Consider the following 23,212-nt stretch of genomic DNA (forward strand, 5'->3'; position numbering starts at 1 on the left):
TCCGCCATGGGTGTGTGATGAGCTTTTTCCTCCACTGAGCCATCTTCCAGTCCAGCTTAATCTTGTGCTTTTTCCAAGACAGGTATCCCTTTGTAGCTAGACTGCCCTGGATCCTCCTGCCTCAACCTCTCAGGTTGTTGAGGTTGCGTTACAAGCATGTGCTGCCGTGCCTGGCTAGCTTAGTATCTTTAAGGCTAACAAAGTCTCAGAAAGACCAGAAAATACTTATATTGGATAAACATTACCGTGAAACGACTCATTCATAGACATTAATAATTTGTTGAAGGACTAGTTGTGAAGAGCCAGGCCTGGTATCAAGTATCATATACTTGCTTTGTATTCTGGGGACTCAGAAGGCCAAGGCCAGCCTGAGTTACACTGGGACTCTTAAAAAAATAAATAAAAGGTTCGTAGAGCAGTTCTCTGAGCAGTCCTTACTAATCACCTTTATTATTGAAACATTTTTACAGCTTCTTAAATTTAAGAACTCAGGAAAGTACTTGTCTGGGTTTCCCTGAAGTTGGGCCTTGAATGATGACTAGCTTCTCACAACTCACTTTAAAAAAAAAAAATGTTCTGGAATGGAGTTTCTCCTTTGTGTCTTAATGCTCTTACATGCATCAAAATCATACCTGATATGTGTTTACTCATATTCCATTATGGAATTTTGCGTCCTCTGTCATTCCATTCTACCTCCTAATTCTAGAGATTTGATTCAGAACCATTCTTGTGAGAGTTTTCTTTGCTGTGAACTCTGGTAGATAATACTCCCCTCTTCATATCTTTCTGTAACTGGCCTCCTTGGATTCCACAATAAGGTTAGATTAATTCTTTAGGAAAGAGACTTTATCTGACAGCCCTTTGTATTTTCCACAGCAAATTAAAGTTAATGGTAAGTGAAATTTACATCACATGTTAGGAATGGCTTGAGTTTAAAACAGATTTGGGGAAATAAGAGTGTGGTATTAGAGCTGTCTAACTCGTTTAAATTTGAGTGGTATTTTCAGTTTTTCGTTATCTGAATGGTTTCAGTTTTGGTCTTTCGGTTCTAAATTTAATCCCTACATTTATATTACAGGCAGAGAATTTTGTCTTTCTCAGTTTTGGTTGCAGACTCGGATTTTAGACTTAAACACCTTCGTTCTGCTCTAGTCATTGATAAAACCTACACAAACAGACTATTTAGATGTTTGTTTTCATTAAGAGCCCTTTTGTAAAAAGTAGAATCTAAAATACATAACAATTTTAACAAGAATTAGGGACTTTGTAGCCGATCTTCGCACACAGTACAACCCCCCCCCCCCAAGAACTGATAGTATTTCTGCAAATCTCAATTTAAATCATTGTTGGTATGGTTACAAGTTGAGAGACAATTTATCCCATGGAGTCACCCTTAACTGCACAAGTTTCTGGCAGGAGCAGAACCAACAAATCCTTGCTGTTCAGTGTAATCCACCGCTGAGGGAAGAAGACGGGGTATTGAGGAAGGTTGTTAAAGATGGGTTTTGTAGTGGCCTTTTAGACCGCTAGGAGCTCAGTGTAGAGGGCTGCTGCAGTTCTATACTGTCCGTTGAGTTTCCCTAGAAAACCTCGGTATGGGCGGGGCACAGCGCGTCCGGTCCGGGAGTGCTGGCCGGGGTCCGCGAGCCCCTTTCCCCGCCCACCCAGCGGTTCGGGTGGCGCATGCGCAGACCGGGCCGGAGAGTTGTCGGCTGGGAAATGGCGGCCGCGGGCTTGGTGGCTGTGGCAGCGGCTGCGGAGTACTCTGGCCCCGTGGCGTCCGGGGGAAACCTCTCCGGTGCAAACTGTGGACCGAGCCCTGGGCTAGGCCCTGGTCCTGGCCCGGGCTCGTGGAGCCGCTCGGTCGACCGAGCCCTAGAGGAGGCGGCGGTCACCGGGGTGCTGAGCCTGAGCGGCCGGAAACTGAGGGAGTTTCCCCGGGGAGCGGCCAACCATGACCTGACGGACACCACCCGGGCCGGTGAGCGGGGCGCAGGCATCCCTGCAGCCCGGGACCGGCGGGGTGGGGAGGGGCTCATCGGGTGGGGGCTGTGGCGACCGGCTCGAGGCTCCCGTGACCGGGGTAACTGGGGAGGCTGGCGGAACTGTGCAACCCCCCCCCACCCCCCGGCCTGGCCAGCCCGGGAGCCTGGGGTGCGGCGGCGCGCAGCATCAACCCCAAAGCCAGGCAACTGACAGGATGGTGATCTTTTCTTGAGTCGCTTTCAGAAATCCCGCTATCAGTGCCCCCTGTAGACTTTTGCCCCACCCCGGTGACTTCAGGCCCTCTGGATTTGGGCTGCAAATTGACTTTGCTGAGAGTTGGGGATTGTTTGTGGCAAGCAGGATCTTCCATCGTAGGACGGGTGACGCTGGGTGCTGCATTGTCAAAGGACCCATGTCCGCGCTGGCGTTTTCGTGTGTGTGTGTGTGTGTGTGTGTGTGTGTGTGTGTGTGTGTGTGTGTATGTACTCTAACGTTGTTAGCTTCATTCTCCGCCTCCATCTGTTGACTTACCGAAAAATACTTGTAATAATAGCGCATCTTTAGGTGCTCATTAATTTCGTTTTCTACTCTGACCTGTTCTCCAAAAAAAAAAAAAAAACGTGAGAAGAAAAACTTCATAGGATATTGTCTACCTCATCTATATTTGCTTTTCCCTTTAAAAACATTGCTTCGCCTTATATTGTTTAAGACAGGAAAGAGAGTGGGAATTAAGTATTATTTAGTTTCCTTACTTGTGGGAAACAATGTATGGTGACTGAGGTATTCAATTCAGCACACTATAATGTGTTCCTCTTGTGTTTAAATTATAGTTTCCTTGGGGAGTAGATTAAGAATTGAGTCTTTATGTATTACATAAATGTAAGGGGAAAGGTACCTTACAAAGTGGTATAAATATTTTGTGTTTGTACAACTAGTGAATGTGCAATATACATTGTGTCATCCTCATTCTGGTCAGTTTTAAAATCTTAGAGTTAATACTTTCTTAAGCTTCTGTAAGTCAGCAAAGATTGGTAATTATTACATATAATCACTCATGTTGGAAAACAGATAGAACTGGGCTGGTGAAAGGCTCAGTGGGTAAAAAGGCTCTTGCTGCCAAGCCTGACAGACAGCTGGCGTTTGATCCCCAGAACCTATATAGTGGAAGGAGAGAACTGGCTCCTGAAAGTTGTCTTCACACAGACACACACACACTCCACTAAACACTAAAAAAAAATTTTGAAAACATAGATGTTAAATTTCCACTAAAAATTGTTATCCTCAAAGAAACTTTTGTTCTGCTTACTAAAGCTTATTTTGGGGAGTTGTCCTTTGAATATAATTTGTATTTTTTTTTATCTCGATGGTACTACAGTCAGACTTGCTAAGGTAAGAGTGCACAGTTACTTGAATCTTGGTGTGTGTGTGTTGGTAGGCATCCTCTAGATTGTCATTCATAGCCCTGCCGTCCTTATTCTGCTCGGGAGAGGCGGATGGGCAGAGTGATTTTTATACTGGGGTGAGTCACTTCAGTATTGCTACACTAAGCCTGGAGGGAAAGAAAAAGGTGACGATAGGAGTCTATGTAGCTTATCTTAACTGCTCTTAAGTAATTCTGGAAGCAACAGTTTGAGCCATCAAGAAATAAAAGTTTTATAGACAAAGAAAAACAGATACTTATGAGAAATAATATTTAATCTCAAGGAGAGTTTTCCTTTTTGAGCTCTGGGTTTTTTATGTATATTATTACTCATACGTTAATGTTGCTACTATATTAAGTGAAAAGTGTTATTGTTGGTTGACATTTTCTCTGGTCAAAAGTATAAAAAAGAGATTAAAAAGATCACAAAGTATTTTATAACCTGTTAGACCAGATTCATTTCTAACTTTGGCAGTCCTTATAATTAGAACAAAAATAGTTTTAAACAGGCAGCTTAATGCCAATGACATAATTTATTGAGTGTTCATTATTTGTTATTCATCCTTAGATGTTTAAACATACTGCCTTGTTAAATATGCACAGCATGTGAATTAAATATGATTACATCCAGTTTCATAGGAAAAATAACTCAGAGATACTCCTACTACTGATAGACTTTTATCTAACTCTTTGTTTTCTTCACAGTACCAAGTAGCTTCTGTGTGCAATGAGGCATTGTTTTTCTTCTTGTAGATAGTGAAAGCAAAGCTTAGAGATACTTAATAATGTGTTCAAAGTCCTGTAGCCAAGGACAGAGGAAGAGGGTGTTCTTTAAAATCGGAGCCCTGTTTGACATAACTCTAAAACCAGAAGAGGGTGCCAGCTTCCTTGGAGGGCAAGCTACCTGTTGTAGATGCTGGGGATCAGTTCAGGTCCTCCCGCAAGAGCAGTCTGCACACCTAACAGCTGAGCTGTCTCTGCAGCCTGAATTCAGACTTACAGTAGTTAAAATCTATTTTGCTTAGAGTAGATGCAATAGAAGATTTAAAATCATGTAAAATTGCACCAGAGTTTGCTCATAGATCGTTCTTTGATTAAGTATGGAATGTCCATGGTAGAATTGCTTTTTTCTAAGAATTTACATCCTATGAAACATCACTTATTATTACCCATACCATTTATACCTGGACATAATTAGAATTTTCTTGAGTTTCTCTTCCCACAATTTGTTTAAAAAGGTAGATACTGTTGAGCATGATGGCACATGCCTTTAATCCCAGCACTCGGGAGGCAGGAGCAGAAGGATCTCTGTGAGTTCCAGGACAGCGAGAGCTACAAAGAGAATCCCAGTCTTAAAAACAAACAAACAAAAAATAAATAAATAAAGATAGCCGAGCTGTTGATCCTGGAGAACCAGAAAAGTAATACTGTTACTATGCTTGGCACTTACTAAGCCCAATCATTGTGGTCTGTTGCCGTGACAAAATACCAGTGATACTTGGCTTAGGAGGAAATGGAGCTGGAGATGATACTGCTCTTGGAGACTGGTTCCCAGCACCCACAGCAGGCAGTTCACGCCTGCAACTCCAGCTCCAGGAGATCCGAAACCTCTGGCCTCCTGAGGTGCCTGCCCTGGAGTGCACATACTCCCCCTTCCCTTGCATATAATTAAAGATGATTTTTTTTAAAACAAACTTTTTTTCAAAGGAGGAGGAAAGGCTACTTGGCTCCTGACTTTAGAAGTTTTAGTCCCTGGTCACTTTACTAAGTTACTGAAGCAGAAGAGGTGTGCTGATTTTGTGATGGCCTGGAAACAGAACCAGGAAGGAGCTGGGCTCCCTGCATTTCCTCAAGGACAAAACTCCAGCAACCCAACTTCCTAACGGTTCCACCATTTCCCAGTAGCATTCCAGGCTGGGACTAGCTTTTCCACACTTACACATTTTCAGTGCAGCAAGCCTTTCCCATGATCCGAAATTGTGCTAAGCATACAATTGTGTGGGTTGTGAGTGATAATTTATTGTATTTCATTCCACACATTAGAAAATTGAGACTCAGGAGATGTTAAAATTCAGTCAATCGGGACTTCACAACCAGAAAGCAACAGAATTAGGATTCTCATTCATATTTAGCCAGATATGCTAGTTTATGTTTATAACCCTAATCTTTAGGAAGCTGAGGCAGGAAGATCAAGGAGTTGAGGCAGCCTGAGTTATTTAGGAAGTTTAGGGCTAGATAGTGAGACCATGTCCCAAGAATAGTCATATACATATTATTCTAAAGCTTGGGTTTTTTGTTTTGTTTTGTTTTCTTGTTGTTGTTGTTGTCGCTTTGGTTTTTTTTATTGGTTTTTCAAGACAAAGTTTCTCAGTAGCTAAGGAACTAGTCCTGGAACTACCTTAGTAGACCAGGCTGGTCTTGAACTCACAGAGATATGCCTGCCTTTGCCTTCTAGTGCTGGGATTAAAGACGTGCGCCACTACCGCCTAGCTAAAGTTTGTCTTTTTGATCACTGTGTCATACAAATTTGAAACCTAAGCTTTCTTTTGTTTGCCTAAGACCTTCATTGGTGTCATGTTTGGTAGCACCGCTAGTTAGTGGTGTACAGCCAAAAGCAATACAACCCTGGACCTTTAGAATAAAATTGGGGCTAGAGCATAAATTCAAGAAAATTATAGTAAAAGTTCAGAGATTCTGATTCTTTCTCTAAGAATAGAAGAGTGAGTCTTCTGGCATTTTGAAAAGGTGGAAGGATCACCCCGAGGAAAAGCAAACAAAATTTATTAATTAGACCTGTTCCAGAGTTCATAGCTTTCTAAAGCCTGGAGGAGCTGTGCTGTCCATCCGAGTTACTTCACGGAGGAGAAGCTGTCTCAGTTTAAATGATGTGCTTTAGCTTGTACAGTGAGATGACCAGATAAGTAGTCTTTCGCAGACAGCAAGCATGAGTCATAGTTGAAAGTGTAAGAAATGGCTTTTGTATGGGAGACAGAAAACAAGAAACAGGAGGGGTGGGGATGGGAGGGAAGAATTAGATTTCACACTTGAAAAGAAAGTAAATGGAGATGTAATAGGTGTACTAACATAATGCAATGTCATCAAAGTCATGAGAACTGAAACTCTAAAAAATGAATACTTATTTCCTAAGCAAGAAGAATGGAGACATCTAAAATGCCATTTAACTTGTCAAGAATGCAATCTGTAACCCACAAAATGATGGTTTTATAAGTCTTGGAAATATGTACCAGAGTGCCAGGTCTTAAGTGGAAATAATGTGTTTTTTTTTTTAATATCAGTCACGATATGTGTATATACATGAATTTTTCTAGAACTGTGCTTTTCAGTGTGATAGTCATTAGCCATAGATGCTATTAAAAATATTTTTAGAGCTAGAGGTACTTGCCTATAATCTTAGCACTTAGAAGGCTGAGCAGGAGGATAGGGAATTTAAGGCCAGCCTAAGATAGCTAGTGAGACCTTGTTTCAGCAACTAATGAATGAATGAATGAATGAAGCTGAACATGTGCCTGTGCTCCAGATACTCGAGCAGCTAAGGAGGGTTACTTGAACACAGGAATTTGAATCTTGTATCAGACAACAGTGAGCAACATAATGAGATTTTATCTCAAAATATATATGTATTAAAAATAAAAGATTAGCCAGGCAATAGTGGCACACAACTTTAAGTCCAGAACTCGAGAGGAAGAGGCAGGTAAATCTCTGTGAGTTTGAGGTCAACCTTGTTTACAGAGTGAGTTTCAGGACAGCTAAGGCTACATGGAGAAACCGAGAAACCGTCTCAAAAAAAAAAAAAAAAAAGGCAAACCAAATAAATAAATAAAAGATTTAGGCCAGCGAGATAGCTCAGTGTACAAAGGCACTTGCCCACCAAGCCTGATAATCTTTTTCTTTATTTTTATTTTCTTTCCTTCCTTCCCATTTATTCTTTGTGGATTTCACATCATGCATCTGGATCTCACTCATTTCCCTGTCCCTCCATATCTGCCCACTTTCATTGCAATACTCACCCAAAATAAAATAAAATGTAAGAGGAAAAAAAGGAAAAAGTCTCATCATGGAAGCTGTAGTGCGACCCAGTGAGTCATGCAGTAAACCCTTTGTCCATACAGCTTCACTTGCAAGTGTTCATTGCAAAGAGTCGTTGGTCTGGTTCGAGGCCTCTGGTTTCTGCTACACTATTGATGTCCCTCTCTGGGACTCCTCTTAGATATCCTGTTGTTGTCCTGTGTTGCCACATTCCAGCAACTTTGGGTCTGTAGGACTGGTCCCTTTACATACTCCAGCAGATCATAGATGAAGTGGATGTTGGGGTGGGTCAACTCATAACCCTGGTTCTGGGCCTGGGTAGTTTCCGAGTTGGCCAACCCACCCCCCCAGTTCTCCCCCATCCTTACTACCCGGGTGAGCTCTCCAGGTCTCCGGGATAGTTCACCCATTGCAGTGATGAGCAAGGGGCGGGACTTGTTCTGCTTTCACCTCAGGGTCTTCTCTCCCACACCTGGACTATCAGAGCCAGCTCAACTATGTTGCCCAGGTGAGGTGCAGGGGCCACTCTCCTGAGTGCTGCAGCTGATGAGGGGCAGACAGTTCTCCCACTTTTATGATCTTAGGGCCATCTCTACCACCTACCACAGGTGGGGGAGGAGCATTCTCCCCCCCCCCCCTCTCTCTCTCACACACACACACACACACACACACTCATCTCACTCACTCCTGCCCACTCCGCCATATGGCAGATGAAAGAGAGGCAGGGCCATATCTTCCATGCTCAAGTTCTCAGGGTGGGTTTACTTGTACCACTGTCAATAGGGTCAGCTCTGCTGTGCTGGCCAGGCAAAGTGCAGGGTCCACTATCCTGAGTGAAACCTGTTAATTTCAAATGATCCCTAGAACATGTGTCCTGGGAAGAAAGAACTAACTCCAGGCAGGTTGTTTTCTGACTTCCACATGTACACTGTGACACACACATGTGCACCTGAATGTGCACACACACACATAAATACACACAAAAAAAAACGTAAAATTTAAAATCTGCGCTGCAGAGCCAGCTCACTGGTTAGAGCACTTGTTGCTCGTCTAGAGGATCTAGGTTTGGGTGTCAGCACACATGTGACTCATGATCATCCATAACTCCAGTTCTAGGAGATCTAACATCTTCTTCTGACTTCTGTGGGCACCAGGCACACATGTGATACCCAAATATACGTGCAGGTTAAACACTTAAACACATAAAAAAATCTTAATTTCAAGTAGAGTATTTGCCTACGCATGTGTAACTGGGCTGCATCTTATATTACATACAGCATCTTATATCCAGAATGAATGGGTAGATGGGTACATGGGTGGGTACGTACATGGATGGATGGATGGATGAATAGATGGAAAATAGGTTCTTGAGATTTTCTAACTATATTTCAGGTGCTCAGGAGATGTTTCATATTGGGCAGTTTTGTCTGTTATATTGAACTACATAGAACTGATAGAACTTTTTAAAATCATCAAATAAATAAGTAGAACCTTTCATCGCTGTAGAGAATTATATTTGGTAGTGATATTGAGGTATAATAAATAGAACTAGAATTTTTCTGTATTGTTTATATTGTAGACCATACTTACCTTGGCAGTTTATTGTATCTGTGAAAATAGTAAGGCGGCATTGTGACAGAGCTGTTGAGTAGAGGCTTAGAAGGTGAGGGCAGAGGCAAAGGGGTGGTGACACCAAAGCAGGACTCAGTTATAAGATCCTCACAAGTATGCCAACAAAGAGGTCTATGGAATTGTTTCTTTCATAAAAATGTGCCTTTAATCCCAGCTCTTAAGAGGCAGAGGCAGGCTGATCTCTGTGAGTTCAAGGCCAGCCTGGTCTACAAGAGCTAGTTCCAGGATAGGCTTCAAAGATACAGAGAAACCCTGTCTCAAAAAACAACAACAAAACCTCAATATGTTGGACTAAGGAGATGACTTAGAGGGTTAAATGTTTGCCTTGCAAGCCTGATGACCTGAGTCAGGTCCACAGAACTCAAGTAAAAGCTGGACGCAGTTGCGGTAGCATTTTTAATCCCATCCTGCCCTGTCAGGTAGTGAGAAGTGAAGACAGGAGAAGCTTGTCAGCCAACTAGCCTGTGTGACCATTGTGAATAAGAGAGACCATGTCCTAAAGTGGAGGGCAAGGAGTGACACTTGAGGTTGTCCTCTGACCTCCATATCCTTGTGCCTTTACACATACACAAGAAATTTGAAAGCTGAAGTCTTTGGTGCTAGTAGAGTTTCATCTTTGTGCTTCTTCCTTCTCTTTCTGCCTCAAAAACAAGTACAAGTTGTGTACTATATTAACACTGTGGAAAAGGGACCTGGCATAAAAAGATTTTCATTATTAGATCACACACATAAATACTCATACACACTCATGTACTTATAAAGAGACAGACTATGGTGGTGTTAGGAATCGTGGTAGTTTGGTATAAAGCTATTTAAAAATAAGATTTGAAGTTTCAGGGAGAAAACCCATGGCTCTCCTGTACTGGGATGACTTTTGAAACGAGAAGGGTAAATTGTAGGATGGTGACCACAGAGTCAGTGTGGAGACTGAAATAATGCCAGCAGCATTCAGCCAAGACTTTTTCAAGTTCTGATTTCTTTTACATATGTGTCTTCGGGAGGTAGAGTAATATAAAATATAGCCCTTAAGTTATGTAGCATCAGATACTCTTTTCAGTTCATTTATGGGGCAGTTATTCCATTTTGCTTGAGGAAAAGAGTTTTGTAAATATAATAATTCAAGCAAAAGAATATTATTTTGAATTTCTAAGGAAGCCAATAGCTTCTAATCCTAGTACTCAGGAGGTAGAGAGACAGGAAGGTTAGAAGTTCAGCGTCATTCTTGGTTACATGGCAAGTTCGAGGCCAGCCATGAAAAGAATGTATGTACATACATACATACAATCCATAGTTTTAGGCTTCACAGACACACACACATACATACTATCTTATAGACGACAAATTTTCCACTGAAGACACATTTTAGAAAACAGTTTGCACTTCATAAAGAGAAGCCACATGTGAAAAAGGCTTATTTCCAATAAATGCATATAGTATGTAGAACATCATAGGATTTCTGCAAACAAAAAGAGAGTTGAGGAAGTGTTTAAACTTTACCAAAGAGGAATTTCAAATGGCCAATAAATATGTGGGAAAGTGCTTATCCTCCTCAGTGACTGGAAAATAACCACACTGAGGTCCCACTGACAGAGCTGTACCACACACCGGAGAGAAGGGAAAGAGTGGAGACACTTATGCCCTGCTCATGTGGAGTTGAAATCAGCACTGACTTTGAAAACAAGTTTGGATTGTCCAGCACAGTTAAAAGTGCATATGCTCTGTGGTCTAGAAAGTCAACTCTGAGATACATCCTCCAAAGACACGTGTGTTTATGTATGCATGTGGGCATCATGTAAATGTAGCAGTATTCATGTTCGACAACTCAGGTGAGTCAGTTGTGAAACATCTGTCTATGTGACTTCCTAGCAGTGAAAATGAATGAGTTGCTACAACATGTTTATTGCATGGTCAAGCCATAGAAAGAATGCTGAACATGATGTTTGACACAATATGTGTAGTTTAAATAAACATTAAAATTATAGAGAAAAATCAAGGATGTGTTTACCTTAAAAATCAGTGTGCTGGTTTGTAGATGGAGACTGCTTGTTTGTTACCGGCCACCCAGACCCGAATAACCACACAAAACTATATTAATTACAATACGGTTTGACCAATGTCTCAGTTGTATTCCTAGCTAGCTCTTATATTTTAAATTAACCCATTTCTATTTATTTATGTATCATCATGAGGCTATAATCTCCCTGTAAGATTTTAGCATCTGTCTCCTTGGCAGCTACATGGCATCTCTCTGACTCCATCTACTCTCTCCATACATCTCTGCTCAGATTTCCTGCCTAGCTTTACTCTGCTAAGCCATCGGTTGAAACAGCTTTTTTCATCAACCTATAAAAACAGCACATATATAGCGAGACAGCCCACATCACTGGTTCCGCAGGAGAAGTGAGAAGGAATCACGAAGGGCTGCAGGGTTAAGGTCAAACGTCTTCTGAAGCTTGGGGGTCAGGTTTGTCCAACCGAGGGTAAAGTGATTGCTGGGTCATAAAGTTGTTTGTTACAGAATACAAGACTTGCCTTTTCTTACATCCTCATCAACACTTCTCATTTTTGTTTTTAACAATAACCATTCTGACAGGTGGTAAGGTATCTTGTGTTTTTATTTTTGTTTTTTTTCTGGTAATTAGTGATATTGAACACCTTTTCCCATTTAATTATATCTATCTAGCTTCTTTGTCAGTTCAACTTTTTATTACATTGTATTTTGTGTGTGGGGTGTACAAGGGCTACCGTGTACATGCTGTGAATGTATATGTAGGTCCTGGACAGTCTGTAAGATCACCTTGTGGGCCCCAAGGATTGAACTCAGGTTATCAGGCTTGGTAGCAAAAGAAGCCATCTTGCCAGCTATCTTTGTTCATTCCCGCCCCCCCTTTCTTTTGGTATTCTGATAGAAGGTTTCTCTGTATAACAGCTCTTGCCGTCCTAGACCTCAGCTTGTAGACCAGGCTGGCCTTGAACTCACAGAGATCGGTCTGCCTCTACCTCCTGAGAACCATCTACTGCCACTACCACCTAGCATCTTTGTCCATTCATAATTGGGTTATTTTCTTGGTATTGAGTTAGAGTTTGTTACTTGGAGTTATTTGCTTTCTGTATGTATTTAGGACCATTTGTTTACCTTTTGTTGCTTTTTATGGAAGGGTCACTTCCAAAACATTCTCTAGACAAATATAATGGATTCTTCCCTCTTTTTTTTTTTTTTAATTTTTTGTCTTTTGGGTGTTTTTGATTTTTTTTTTTTTTTTTGAAACAGGGTCTCACTATATAGCCCTGGCTGTCCTGAAAAATCACTCTGTAGACCAGGCTGATCTCCAGTTTACAGAGATCCTGCTCTCCTGGGATTAAAGGTAGCGTCCTGGGAAGTCACAACCAGCTTCCCCTGTTTTATTCTAGTAGTTTTATAGTTTCAGGTCTTACATTTAGATTTTTAATAACATTTTGGGTTGATCTTTTTACATGGTGTAAGAGTCTAATTACATTTTTGATATTATTTTATGTGTATGTGGTTTTGCGTGTGTACACCACATATGGGTGCCTGGTGCCCAGGGTGGTCAGAAGAGGTCATCTGATCCCCTGGAACTGGAGTTACAGATGATTGTGAGTTGCCATATGTGTGCTGAGAACTGAATACTGGTCTTTTGCAAGAGCAGCAAGTGCTCTCAATTGTTGAGTCATCTCTCCGTGCCCCGATTTCAGTCTTCTGCATGTGGATATCAAAGATCATTTATTAAAGGGCTTGCTTTTTCCCATTGTGATTCTTGGTAGAGTCTTTTGACCAAAAAAATATGGGCATTTATTTCTGGGCTGTGTATTTTCATACTATTGCCATTCCATTTTAAGGGCTACACTCTGGCAGGATTTGGGCAGTATAATGCCTCTAACTTTGTTCTTTTTGCCTAGAATTGTTTTGGCTCTTTGAGGTCTTTATGGTTACATAACATTTTAGGACTTTTTTTGGGGGGGGGTTTCTGGCGATAGGAATTTTTTTGGTTTTTTTTCTGGCGATAGGAATTGAACCCAGGGTTTTTTGTTTACTTTTGTTTGTAAAGACAGAGCCTTTGTGCTGGAGAAATGGCTCAGAGGTAAAGAACACTTAAAAAAAGTTGCTGAATGGAAGGGATGGGGGTTTGTCGAATGCCTTTAATCCCAGCACTGGGGAGGCAGAGGCTGATGATGCGATCTCTGTACATTTGAGGCCCCCCTGACAGGACAGCCAAGGCTACAGCGAAACACTGTCTTGAAAAACAAAAACAAAAACAAACAAACAAACAAAAAAAACAGACAGAAGAAAGTGTCATTTTACCAGGGATTTCCTTTAAGTAGTACAATCATTTTGATAATAGTAACAGTTCCTCTAATCCATGAACATGGGCTGTGTAAGTGTGTGTGTGTGTGTGTGTGTGTGTGTGTGTGTGTGTGTTCCTCTTCAGTTTCTTTCATCAGTATTTTACAGTTTTGGGGGCACAAACTTTCTCCTTGGTTAAATTTGTTCGTGTGAATGTTTATTTTAATGTGTTGTTGAATTCATTTTGTTAGTGTTTTGTTGAGGGCTTTTGCATTTATATCAATCAGGGATATTTTCCTGTGCTTTTGTTTTCTTACACCCTGTTTATGGCTTTGGTAAAGTAATCCCTGCTTTGTAAAATGAGCTGGGAGCTATTCATTCCTTTTCAATCTGTGGAAAGGGTTTGAGAAAGATGTTTTTTTTTTATTTTTTTATTTTTTTTATTTCTTGCTCTTTGAGACAAGGTGTCACTTTATAGCCTTGCTTAGCCTAGAACTGGATAGGAAATCTAATGAGATCTGTGTGCATCTGCTTCCCAAGTGCTGGGATTAAAGGCATGTGCTACTACACTTGGCAGATGAGTATTCTTTAAAGATTTATTTTTATTATTTTTAGTTGTGTGTGGACTGTATGTGTACAGAAGTACAGGTGCCTGTAGAGTTCAGGGGTATGGAACCCTTTGGAGCTGGATAGAAGGCAGCTGTGAGCCACCTGACCTTGGTGCTGGGAGTCAAACTCTGGTCCTCTGGAAGAGCAAGAGTATAAACTCTTAACTGCCCATCTCCTCAGCCCAAGATTAGTATACTTTAAATGCAATGAAATTATGAAGTCCTTGGCTTTTATTGAATGAGAAACTTTGTTACTGAGCAATTCTCTTTAGTCTCTATTAATCTGTTCAAAATATGTTTTTATGATTCATGTTTTGTTGAAATAGGTGCGGCGGGGCTGCGTCCCCAGCACCCTGGCCACCTGCTAGCTTATGCCCAAAATAACAACACACAAATTGTATTCTTTTAAACACTGCTTGCCCATTATATCTAGCCTCTTCTCGGCTAACTCTCACACCTGGACTAGCCCATTTCTAATAATTGTTTGTAGTACCCCAAGGTGCGCTTACCGGGAAGATTCTAGCCTACGTCCATCCTGGGTCGGAGCTGCCTGGGAGAGCAGAGCCTGGCGTCTCTGCTCCAGAGAGCAGAGCAGTCGAGTCTGAGCTCGCTTCCTCTTCCTCCCAGCATCCTATTCTGTTTACTCCTCCCATCTTCCTCCTGTTTACTCCTCCCACCTATGTTTTAACCTATCAGGGCAAGCAATGGTTTATTTAATTAACCAATGACCTTCCTCCATCAATGTTTGATGAGTTGTTTCCTAGGAAATTTACCATCCCTTAGAAAACAAACTGGTAGATGAGAAAATGAGATTCAGAAATGATAGCTGACTTTTTGTAACTAGGTTTAGTGTATAGTTCAATCAGAACATCTTTAAGGATACTACTAGTGTTTATATCCTTTTGGTGTAAAAAAAGACTCAGATGACCTTCTTTAATTGATGTCGTGGGCAGTTAGTCAGTGCCCAAAATAAAACCACTAGCAATATAATAATTTCTGAGTCTCACAGAGTTATAAGGTTCTTACAAAATAAAGTAGGCTTTCTGTGTTTATCTGTTATGTATAATTTGATAATTGTGCATGTCTCATTTACTTTAAGAGAATCCTGATAACATGGTGATTTGTTTTTATTTTTTGAGATAGGGCCTTATATAGCCCAGGCTGGCCTCAAACTCTTTATGTAGCTTAGATGTCTTTGAATTCCTGATCTTCCTCTTCTTCCTTTTAAGTACTAGGATTGTAAGCATGTTCTTGCTTTGCTTTTCTTCTTTCTATATAGTAAATTTATAAATTCTGGCCAGTTTAGTTTCATTTGATTTGGCTTATCTCACACTGTAGTCCAGGCTGTCCTGGTCTTACAGCTCTGAACCCCTGTTGCTGACTGATGAACCTAGAGCCCGTTGGTTGTTGGAGGTGAGTGTGCATGAAGTCACCTGTCAGTGCAGCCCTAGAATGTGACCTGTGGAGTCTGATTCCGACCGTGGAGTCTCTTAAGGCTGCATGTGGAACATGCATGCTAATGGTTCAAGGTGCAAAAGATGGACAAGAACCATCTCTTAGGAAAGAATTCCTGAGGCTTTATTATTTTAAAATTTAAATAATTTTTAAAACTTAATTTTAATAATTTAAAATAATGAAGGTTAATAATTTTTTATGTTTCTTTGAAAGTCTGCTGCTCTTCCACATAAAATGATTAAAGTTGTCCTTAATGTCATTCAGTCTGGCTTTAGTTGCCATGTGAGATGATATAAAATGAGGCTCCAAAAGTCTTCATTCTTTTGTTCACTAAAAGGATCCGAGGCTTCGTACGGATAATGGTGCCTCGTTTAGAGAACATGTGAAGCAAGTTGGACATGAAGAAGGTCTTATTCTGGCCTGCACCTTCTGTGTTTTTTAGGAGCAGCGTTAGGGAAGCAGGCCTACCAGGTATAGTCATTTATAAATATCTGTGGGGATGGAGTAGGAGTAGGAGGTAAAGTGTTGATCATAATGTGAAAACTTTTTATGAAAAGCTTTATTACATGTTTAAAAACTATCACACAAATACAGAGAGACAGAGAGAAAGAGAGAACAAAGGAAAGCTAGATGTGATGTATGCCTGGAATCCCACAGTACTTGAGAGGCTGAAGATCAGTTCAAGGTTATCCTTCATTGTATAGCAAACTCAAAGCCAGCCTTGGTTATGTAAGAACCCATTTAAAACAAACAAACCAAGAAATTAGTAATAGGGAACATGAGTAAGACTCGGAAAGCACATCCCCAACTCTTGCCAATATAATTGGTTTTAACCTTCCTGTCTGTATTAATTGCTTTTCCACTGCTGTAGTAGAGTGTCTCAGGTAGAGGGATGTATAAAGAAAAGAGGTTTATTTAGCTCACAGTTCTGTAGGTCTGACAGTATGTTACCTACTCCTACTTAGCTCTGGTCAGGGCCTGATGGTAATGGCCTACATTGGCACATGCAGAAGAGGTCACATGACAAGACAGAAAGACAGATCAGAGAAGGGCTAATACTGCACTTTCATAGTAGCTCACTTTGAAAGGAACCAACCAGGGTCCCACAAGAACTACTTTCAAACTGTCTCTTACCTTGCAGTAAGTCCGAGCTCTTAAAAGCTCCACCATGTTCCATTGCCACACTGGGGACCAGGTTTCCAACACATGGATATACTGAAGCGTACTCAAATCGTATCCAAACCACACTGTCTCGAGATCTGAAGGGATATCCAGCTTGGTGACATTGTAGCATAGCATAGATACCTAACCTATAATCCTTACACATCTTAATGAATCTTATTTAGTAAGAGCCTCTGTGAAGAAGGACTGATTTAATGATAGGATCTGTTGGTTAGAAGAGGGCCAGTTGAATGCATATGTAATTATATAGGGGATTTACTACACTGGCTTACACTATTAGAGGTTGGAGACTACCAGAGTGGCCATCTGCAAGCTTGAGAGCAAGGGAAAGCAGTAGCTGTTTAGTCTTAAGCTGGAAGCCTCAGCATAAGAGGGGGCACCCTGGAGAGTCAGCTGGAGTCTGGTATCCCTTGGCAAAGCAATAGCAGCAGCAAAAGTTTGCTCCCACTCGAGAAAAATTGAATTTGCCTACCAAGGTGACGTCCTCTGTCTTCTATTATGTGTTCTTCCCAAACTCCCATCCACTGCATTAGGCATTAATAGATCTACTCCTATAATTGCTGATCCACATGAAAATAGCCTGACAGATAACACCTTGATGTACACCAGCAGCTTTTTTAGGCGTCTCTCAATCTGGTCAAGCTGACATCATCACAGGTATCTTATTAGATAGTACCCCTTATACAATCCTTGCTTTTGAGTAGGATAACAGAGGTGCATACTTGGTTTTTGGCATCATCATCATCACTATTGAAACTGAGTCTCACGTAGCTTAGACCACTACTAACCCTGAACTCTTGATTTTCATACCTCTGCCTCCCGGGTGTTGAGCGCCATGAGTACATCACCACACCCTATTTCTTTTTTTTTAATATTTATTTATTTATTTTCTGTGTATACAATATTCTGTCTGTGTTTATGTCTGCTGGCCAGAAGAGGGCATCAGACCTCATTACAAATGGTTGTGAGCCACCATGTGGTTGCTGGGACTTGAACTCAGGACCTTTGGAAGAGCAGGCAATGCTCTTAACCACTGAGCCATCTCTCCAGCCCCACACCCTATTTCTTATTTATATTTCTTAAGCAGGGTCTCAATTGTGTATCCCTTCCTGGCATGAAACTTGCCATGTAGCCCTGACTGGCCTAGAATTTGTGATCCTCTTGTTTCTGCTTCCCCAGTGCTGGGGTTACAAGGCTTATCCCACAACCTTCTGACTATACTTTTTTTTTTGTTTGTTTTTAAAAAAGGGGGGGGGCTGGGAGTCGTGGTATTTTATTTTATTTATTTTTATTTATTTAATTATTTTTTTTTTTTTGGTTTTTCGAGACAGGGTTTCTCTGTGGCTTTGGAGCCTGTCCTGGAACTAGCTCTGTAGACCAGGCTGGTCTCGAACTCACAGAGATCAACCTGCCTCTGCCTCCTGAGTGCTGGGATTAAAGGCGTGCGCCACCATTGCCCGGCCTGACTATACATTTTATAATCATATATAAGATAGTGATTTGTACACAAGAGTTGGAATATTTTTGCATTGGCCTTGAGTTCAAACAAATGTAATCTTGGCTTTCAGTAACACTGACCTTAAATAGCATTCTCATCGGTGTAGTGTCTGCCTGATAAAAACGTTTACAGTTTGAGATTACAGCCATATGGAACAAAGGAATAAAGGTGCCATTATTTTTATGTGCTCGGCAGTTTTTTTTTTTCTTTTTTCAATTTGGGCTTTTTGAAATAAAGTCTTACTATGTGTTCTGGTTGTCCTGGAATTCACCATGGCATCTAGGCTTGCCTCAAACTTGTAGTCATCCTCCTGCCTCTACTTCCTACTTTTTCTTTCTTTTTTTATATTGCTAGAGCCCAGGCCCTAGTATATATTAGGCACTTACTGTTCTACTGAGTGAGTTATTACTTTTAAGTGGTATTGTGTTTTCCCAGAGTGCCTTGTTGAAGGCATTTATTTTTTCTATTGCATGATTTATTTCTGTCCTAAATGGTACTTTTTTATTTTATCTTGATTTGTGTGTGTGTGTGTATGTATGTGTTATTTTAAGGGTTTTCCATTATTTTTTTCTTTTTTCTATTGAGGAGGTGGCATTGAAGTGTGTGTGTATGTGTGTGTGTGTGTGCGCGCATGCACGTGCAAGTGTGTATGTGTATGTGTAGTCATTTCTTGCCTTCTACCATGTTGGAGGAGGCCACTAGTTAGGCCACTTAGCCCTGAAATAATCATACTGAAACTATATTAAATAATATACTGCTTAGCTCTAGCTTCTTATTAGCTAACTCTTACATCTTAATTTAACCCATCTACATTAATATGTGCATCACCACGAGGTTGTGGTCTACCAGCAAAGTTTCAGCACATCTGTCTCCAGTGGCAGCTCCATGGATTCTCCCTGACTCCACCTCCTTTCTCCCAGCATTCAGTTTTTTCTACCTAGCTCTGTTCCCCTAGAACTCTGCTATAGGCCCAAAGCAGTTTCTTTATTAACCAATGGTATTCACAACATACAGAGGGGAATCTCACATCACTCCCACGTGGGTCCTGGAATTTGAACTGAGATCCTCTATCCTGGTATAGGTGCATTTACCCATTGCCATCTCCCTGGCTGTGGGGATTTTCTTTTTACAGTTATCAGTAGCCCTTAATTTTTAGTTATTTTTAGGCTTCCTGTTAGTTGTGGTTCTATCAAGTAGTAATCTCATGCTTTGCTGCAGTATTTACATGATTGTAGTAATGGGCGTTGTCATTGTGAACATGTGCTAACACACCCAGCTCATGAGTCACCTGCTTTTGGACATTATTAATTTATGTACATTTGCTTAGAAAATCAGTCATGCTTGAAAACAGCCGATTTCTTTTTCATAGCCATTCTTTCCATATATCCTCTGAGTGGGATGCTGAAAAATGTATGTGGGCTGATAAAAAGATTTTAGTGCATATTTCCAAAACTGGACTATGAAAAAAAAGTTATAAGGAAATTTATCTAGAGAAATAAAAAATAAATTCAGAACTACAACTAAATTTATCTCAGAGAATTATCCTGAGCTCTAAATTTGTTTTTTTTTGTTTTGTTTTGTTTTGTTTTTAATGACGTGCTGAACTGAAAACATCTATGGCACCAAAGACAGAGCAGTGTGTAACACAAAGGTGCTCTGGAAAAAACAGTAGTATGATAACAAAACAAGAACAATCATTCCAAAAATTTAGACTTGATATCCTTCTCCTGCCGTTTCTTAAAGACTGCCTCCTGTAGCCCAGTCTGACTTGTAACCTACTGTGTAGTTTGAGGATTTCCCTCAACTTCTGATCCTCTTGTCTTTGTCTCCACAGTGTTGGCAAGCACTCTGCTAGCCAGGCTGTATCCCCAGTCCTGGTTTGTTTGAGATAGTTTCCCGTGGCTTAGGCTAGTACTATTCTTGGAAGGTGACTTTGACCTCTGCCCTCCTGCCTCCACCTCCTGAATGTCGGGATTACTGATGTGTGCACTATTCCTGGCTTTTAAAGGTAGAGTCAGGAGAACGTTGTAGTATTTATTATAGCAGCCCTGGCAAGCTATATACTCTGTTCCTTCTTACTGTTTTACCGTTTGTGCTTTTATTTCAGTTCTCCTTTCTGGTTAGAGAGCTGCTGTTTAGTCATCCTTTTAGATGAGCTCTGCTGGCCACGGGTTCTCTTGGCTTTCCTTCATCTGAAGATACATTGATTTCCTTCTTCTATCCCTGAAGGGTTTTTTTCTAGATGCAGTTCTGGGGGAGCAATTGTCCTTTCAGCATCTCAAAGACGTCCCACTTTTTCTGTCCTCATGGTTCACAATGTGGTATTTACTGTCATTTTGATTCTTTCTCGTTTTCAAGATTTTTTTTTTTTGTCTTCAGCTTTCAGATGTTTAGATATGACATATCTTAATGTCATTTTTCTTCTTTTTAAAATTTGGGGTTTCCTCATTGCCTCAAGTCTCTAAATTTATTGCTTCCAAACTGAGGAAGCTCTCAGTTGGTGGCTTTTCCAGGCCCACCCTCCTGTTCTCACAGAATGCTAATAGCGTGAGGACTCCTAGAGTTTTGCTTTAGTTCTACAGCTCTTTTTAGACTCTGTTCATTTTTCTTCCCACTTTCTGTCTTTTGTTCTGAATGGAGAATTTCTAGTGTTCTACATTTCATTCCATTGCTTTTTTTCTAAGATTTATTTTTGTGTGTATTTGTGCCCATGAGTGCGGGTGCCCTGGGGGCTTGAAGCCTGTGATCCCTCTGGAGCTGGAGTTAGAGGTAGTTGTAAGCCACTTGACTTGGCTGCTGGGGACTGACCTGACCTTAGGTCCTCTACTAGAGCCACGAGCACTCTTAACCTCTGAGCCATCTCTGGCCCCCACCTTCTTCTGTACCCTCCACCCTGCTGTTAGCCCATCCGTTGGGTGTGCTTGTTTCATTCAGTTGGTTTATTTTTTCAGTTCAGTTTCCATTTGTTTTTGTTTTAATCTCATTTCTTTCTGACAGTTTCCATTTCTTTGATGAGGCTTTCTATTCTTCATGTGTTCCAAGGGAGTTTATGATTGCTCACTGAAGCATTTTCCCAGTGCTCTAACAGCTGTCCCACCCACCTTGTTTTCTTTGTCACTGTGACTTGGTGTTTCTGGGGTGCCAACCTGGGCGACTTGAGCTCCATGTCAGGAATGTGTTGCTCAGGACAAAACAGCATAAGTAAGCAAAACAACAACAGCGAAACAAAACAACCCACGGAACTTGCTGCTGCTGTCTTGTGAGGTCCCTGCTTTTTAATCTTTCAAAGTCTTCTCATGTCTGTTTTATGTATGATATTTCAGAATTTAGTTGTATTAAGCAGATGGAATAAGGAAAATGATATCTATCCAGAAGCAAAAGTAACTAACATTTAAAATCATATAAATTTATAGCTTTGATTTTTAATTAAAAATGAATCTAAAAAAATAATTCACAAGTTTATATAAGTGTGATATAACAAGTGAAATACTGTTGTTTTAACTTTCATGGGTTAATGTTAATAAACAAAAATTAATTTTACTTGCTTTCTACCTCAAAGTTATCAAGGAATGGCATAGTGGTTGAAAACAAAGATGAAATATGTAAGCATAAAGTACTTCTGCAGTCTGGCAAATTTATAGAGAAAGTTTCAAAAGTGTGACAATCATCGTCATCAAGTTATCTTCATTCAACAAGGGCGACTTTGTGTTCCTTCTGTTTGATAATTGGGCTGCGGGAGCAGTCTGAGCAGTGCTGTGGTTTGTTATGTGGCCGTACTACTTTGATATGGCACTCTAAGTACTTGTCCTTCCTTAGGAATTTTGTTTTTAGTTGATTTAATATTGAACTGTGTATTTTAGAAGTTTTTTGGAAGTTTGTATTTACTGTTTCTTATGAAGTTGCTCGGCGTTGAAAAGAATACCCCATATAGAGAGTGTTTGTGATAGTCTCAGGCCCTCTTCCATCCACAGTAGTGAATGTTCACATAGAAAGTGATGATACGGTATGTGGCTATTGCATAATGGCCTTTATTTGGTAAGGATGATGTCACCGTGTGGGATGGCCTGAAGCAGTTATTAAAGAACACAAGACTTTTGAGTGCTAGCATTTCTTACTAAATACCATTCTGCTGAAGCATTGGGTTTGGACTGAAATAAACTTAGATTTTCCTGGCTTCTTACTGAAATTTAGAGAAGTAAATCTTGTGTCACACTTCTATAGCTGGATTGAATAAAATATTAAAATATTTTTTCCTTGGTAAAAAAAAAAACATGGGATTAGAAAGGGGAAAAGTTGTGAGTTTCTGTTACATGTACAGAATTTTGAGATTAAAGTTCAGGGATGCTTTGGATTTTTGTAATGTGTTACTCAGTTCGTTGCTGAAGCATGAGATAATGATTACTAGAAAAAGCTATAATTTTAAAGATTTTTAATGTCCTTGTTATTAAAAGAGACTGATTACATTTCCTTTGAATCAGACACATTTGGTATTTTTTATTATTGTGGTAAAATGCATAGCTGAATTTATTATAATAATATAAAGTAATAGTAATTATTATTAGTTTTAAGTGTACAACTGTTAGGCATGTTGTCATCTCTGTTTCCATTCCCAGAATTTTCATCATCCTAAAGTGATGTAACTTTATCCACCATACAAATACTTTTGATAGCCAGGCAGTGGTGGCGCACGCCTTTAATCCCAGCACTCAGGAGGCAAAGACAGGCAGATCTCTGTGAGTTCGAGACCAGCCTGGTCTACAGAGCTAGTTCAGGTCAGGCTCCAAAGCTACAGAGAAACCCTGTCTTGAAAAACCCCTAAAAAACAAACAAACAAACAAACAAACAAAAACTAAAAAAAAAAAACAAAAAACAAATACTTTTGATTCCTTCCCCCTCCTGCCCCAGCTGCCAGTACCCATTCTACCTAATGTCTCTGACTCAGGAACCTGCGTGACCTATGTGGACAGAATCCCGCAATATTGTCCTTTGTTGTCTGGCATGTTTCACTTAGTTCTGTGTAATGTTTCCAAGGGTCATCTGTGATGTACCATGAATCAAAATTAAATTCCTTTCAAGTTCCA

General features: G+C 40.5%; 1 protein-coding gene across 15 annotated transcripts in view; it reads left to right on the plus strand.

The window, feature by feature from the left end:
• Positions 1-1,698: 1,698 nt before the first annotated feature.
• The window catches only part of Lrch3 (leucine rich repeats and calponin homology domain containing 3), a 106,041-nt gene continuing 84,527 nt past the window's right edge, over positions 1,699-23,212 (plus strand). For all 15 annotated transcript variants that reach the window (XM_050159738.1, XM_050159745.1, XM_050159743.1 and 12 more), the window contains exon 1: positions 1,699-1,981. In XM_050159738.1, coding sequence (XP_050015695.1) covers positions 1,720-1,981 — 262 coding nt within the window. In that variant the 5' untranslated portion in view covers positions 1,699-1,719. The remainder of the gene's footprint in view (positions 1,982-23,212) is intronic.

Source organism: Alexandromys fortis, unplaced genomic scaffold, assembly GCF_014885135.2.
Source record: "Alexandromys fortis isolate MF-2015 unplaced genomic scaffold, M_Fortis_MF-2015_v1.1 scaffold_119, whole genome shotgun sequence".
Taxonomy (NCBI): domain Eukaryota; kingdom Metazoa; phylum Chordata; class Mammalia; order Rodentia; family Cricetidae; genus Alexandromys; species Alexandromys fortis.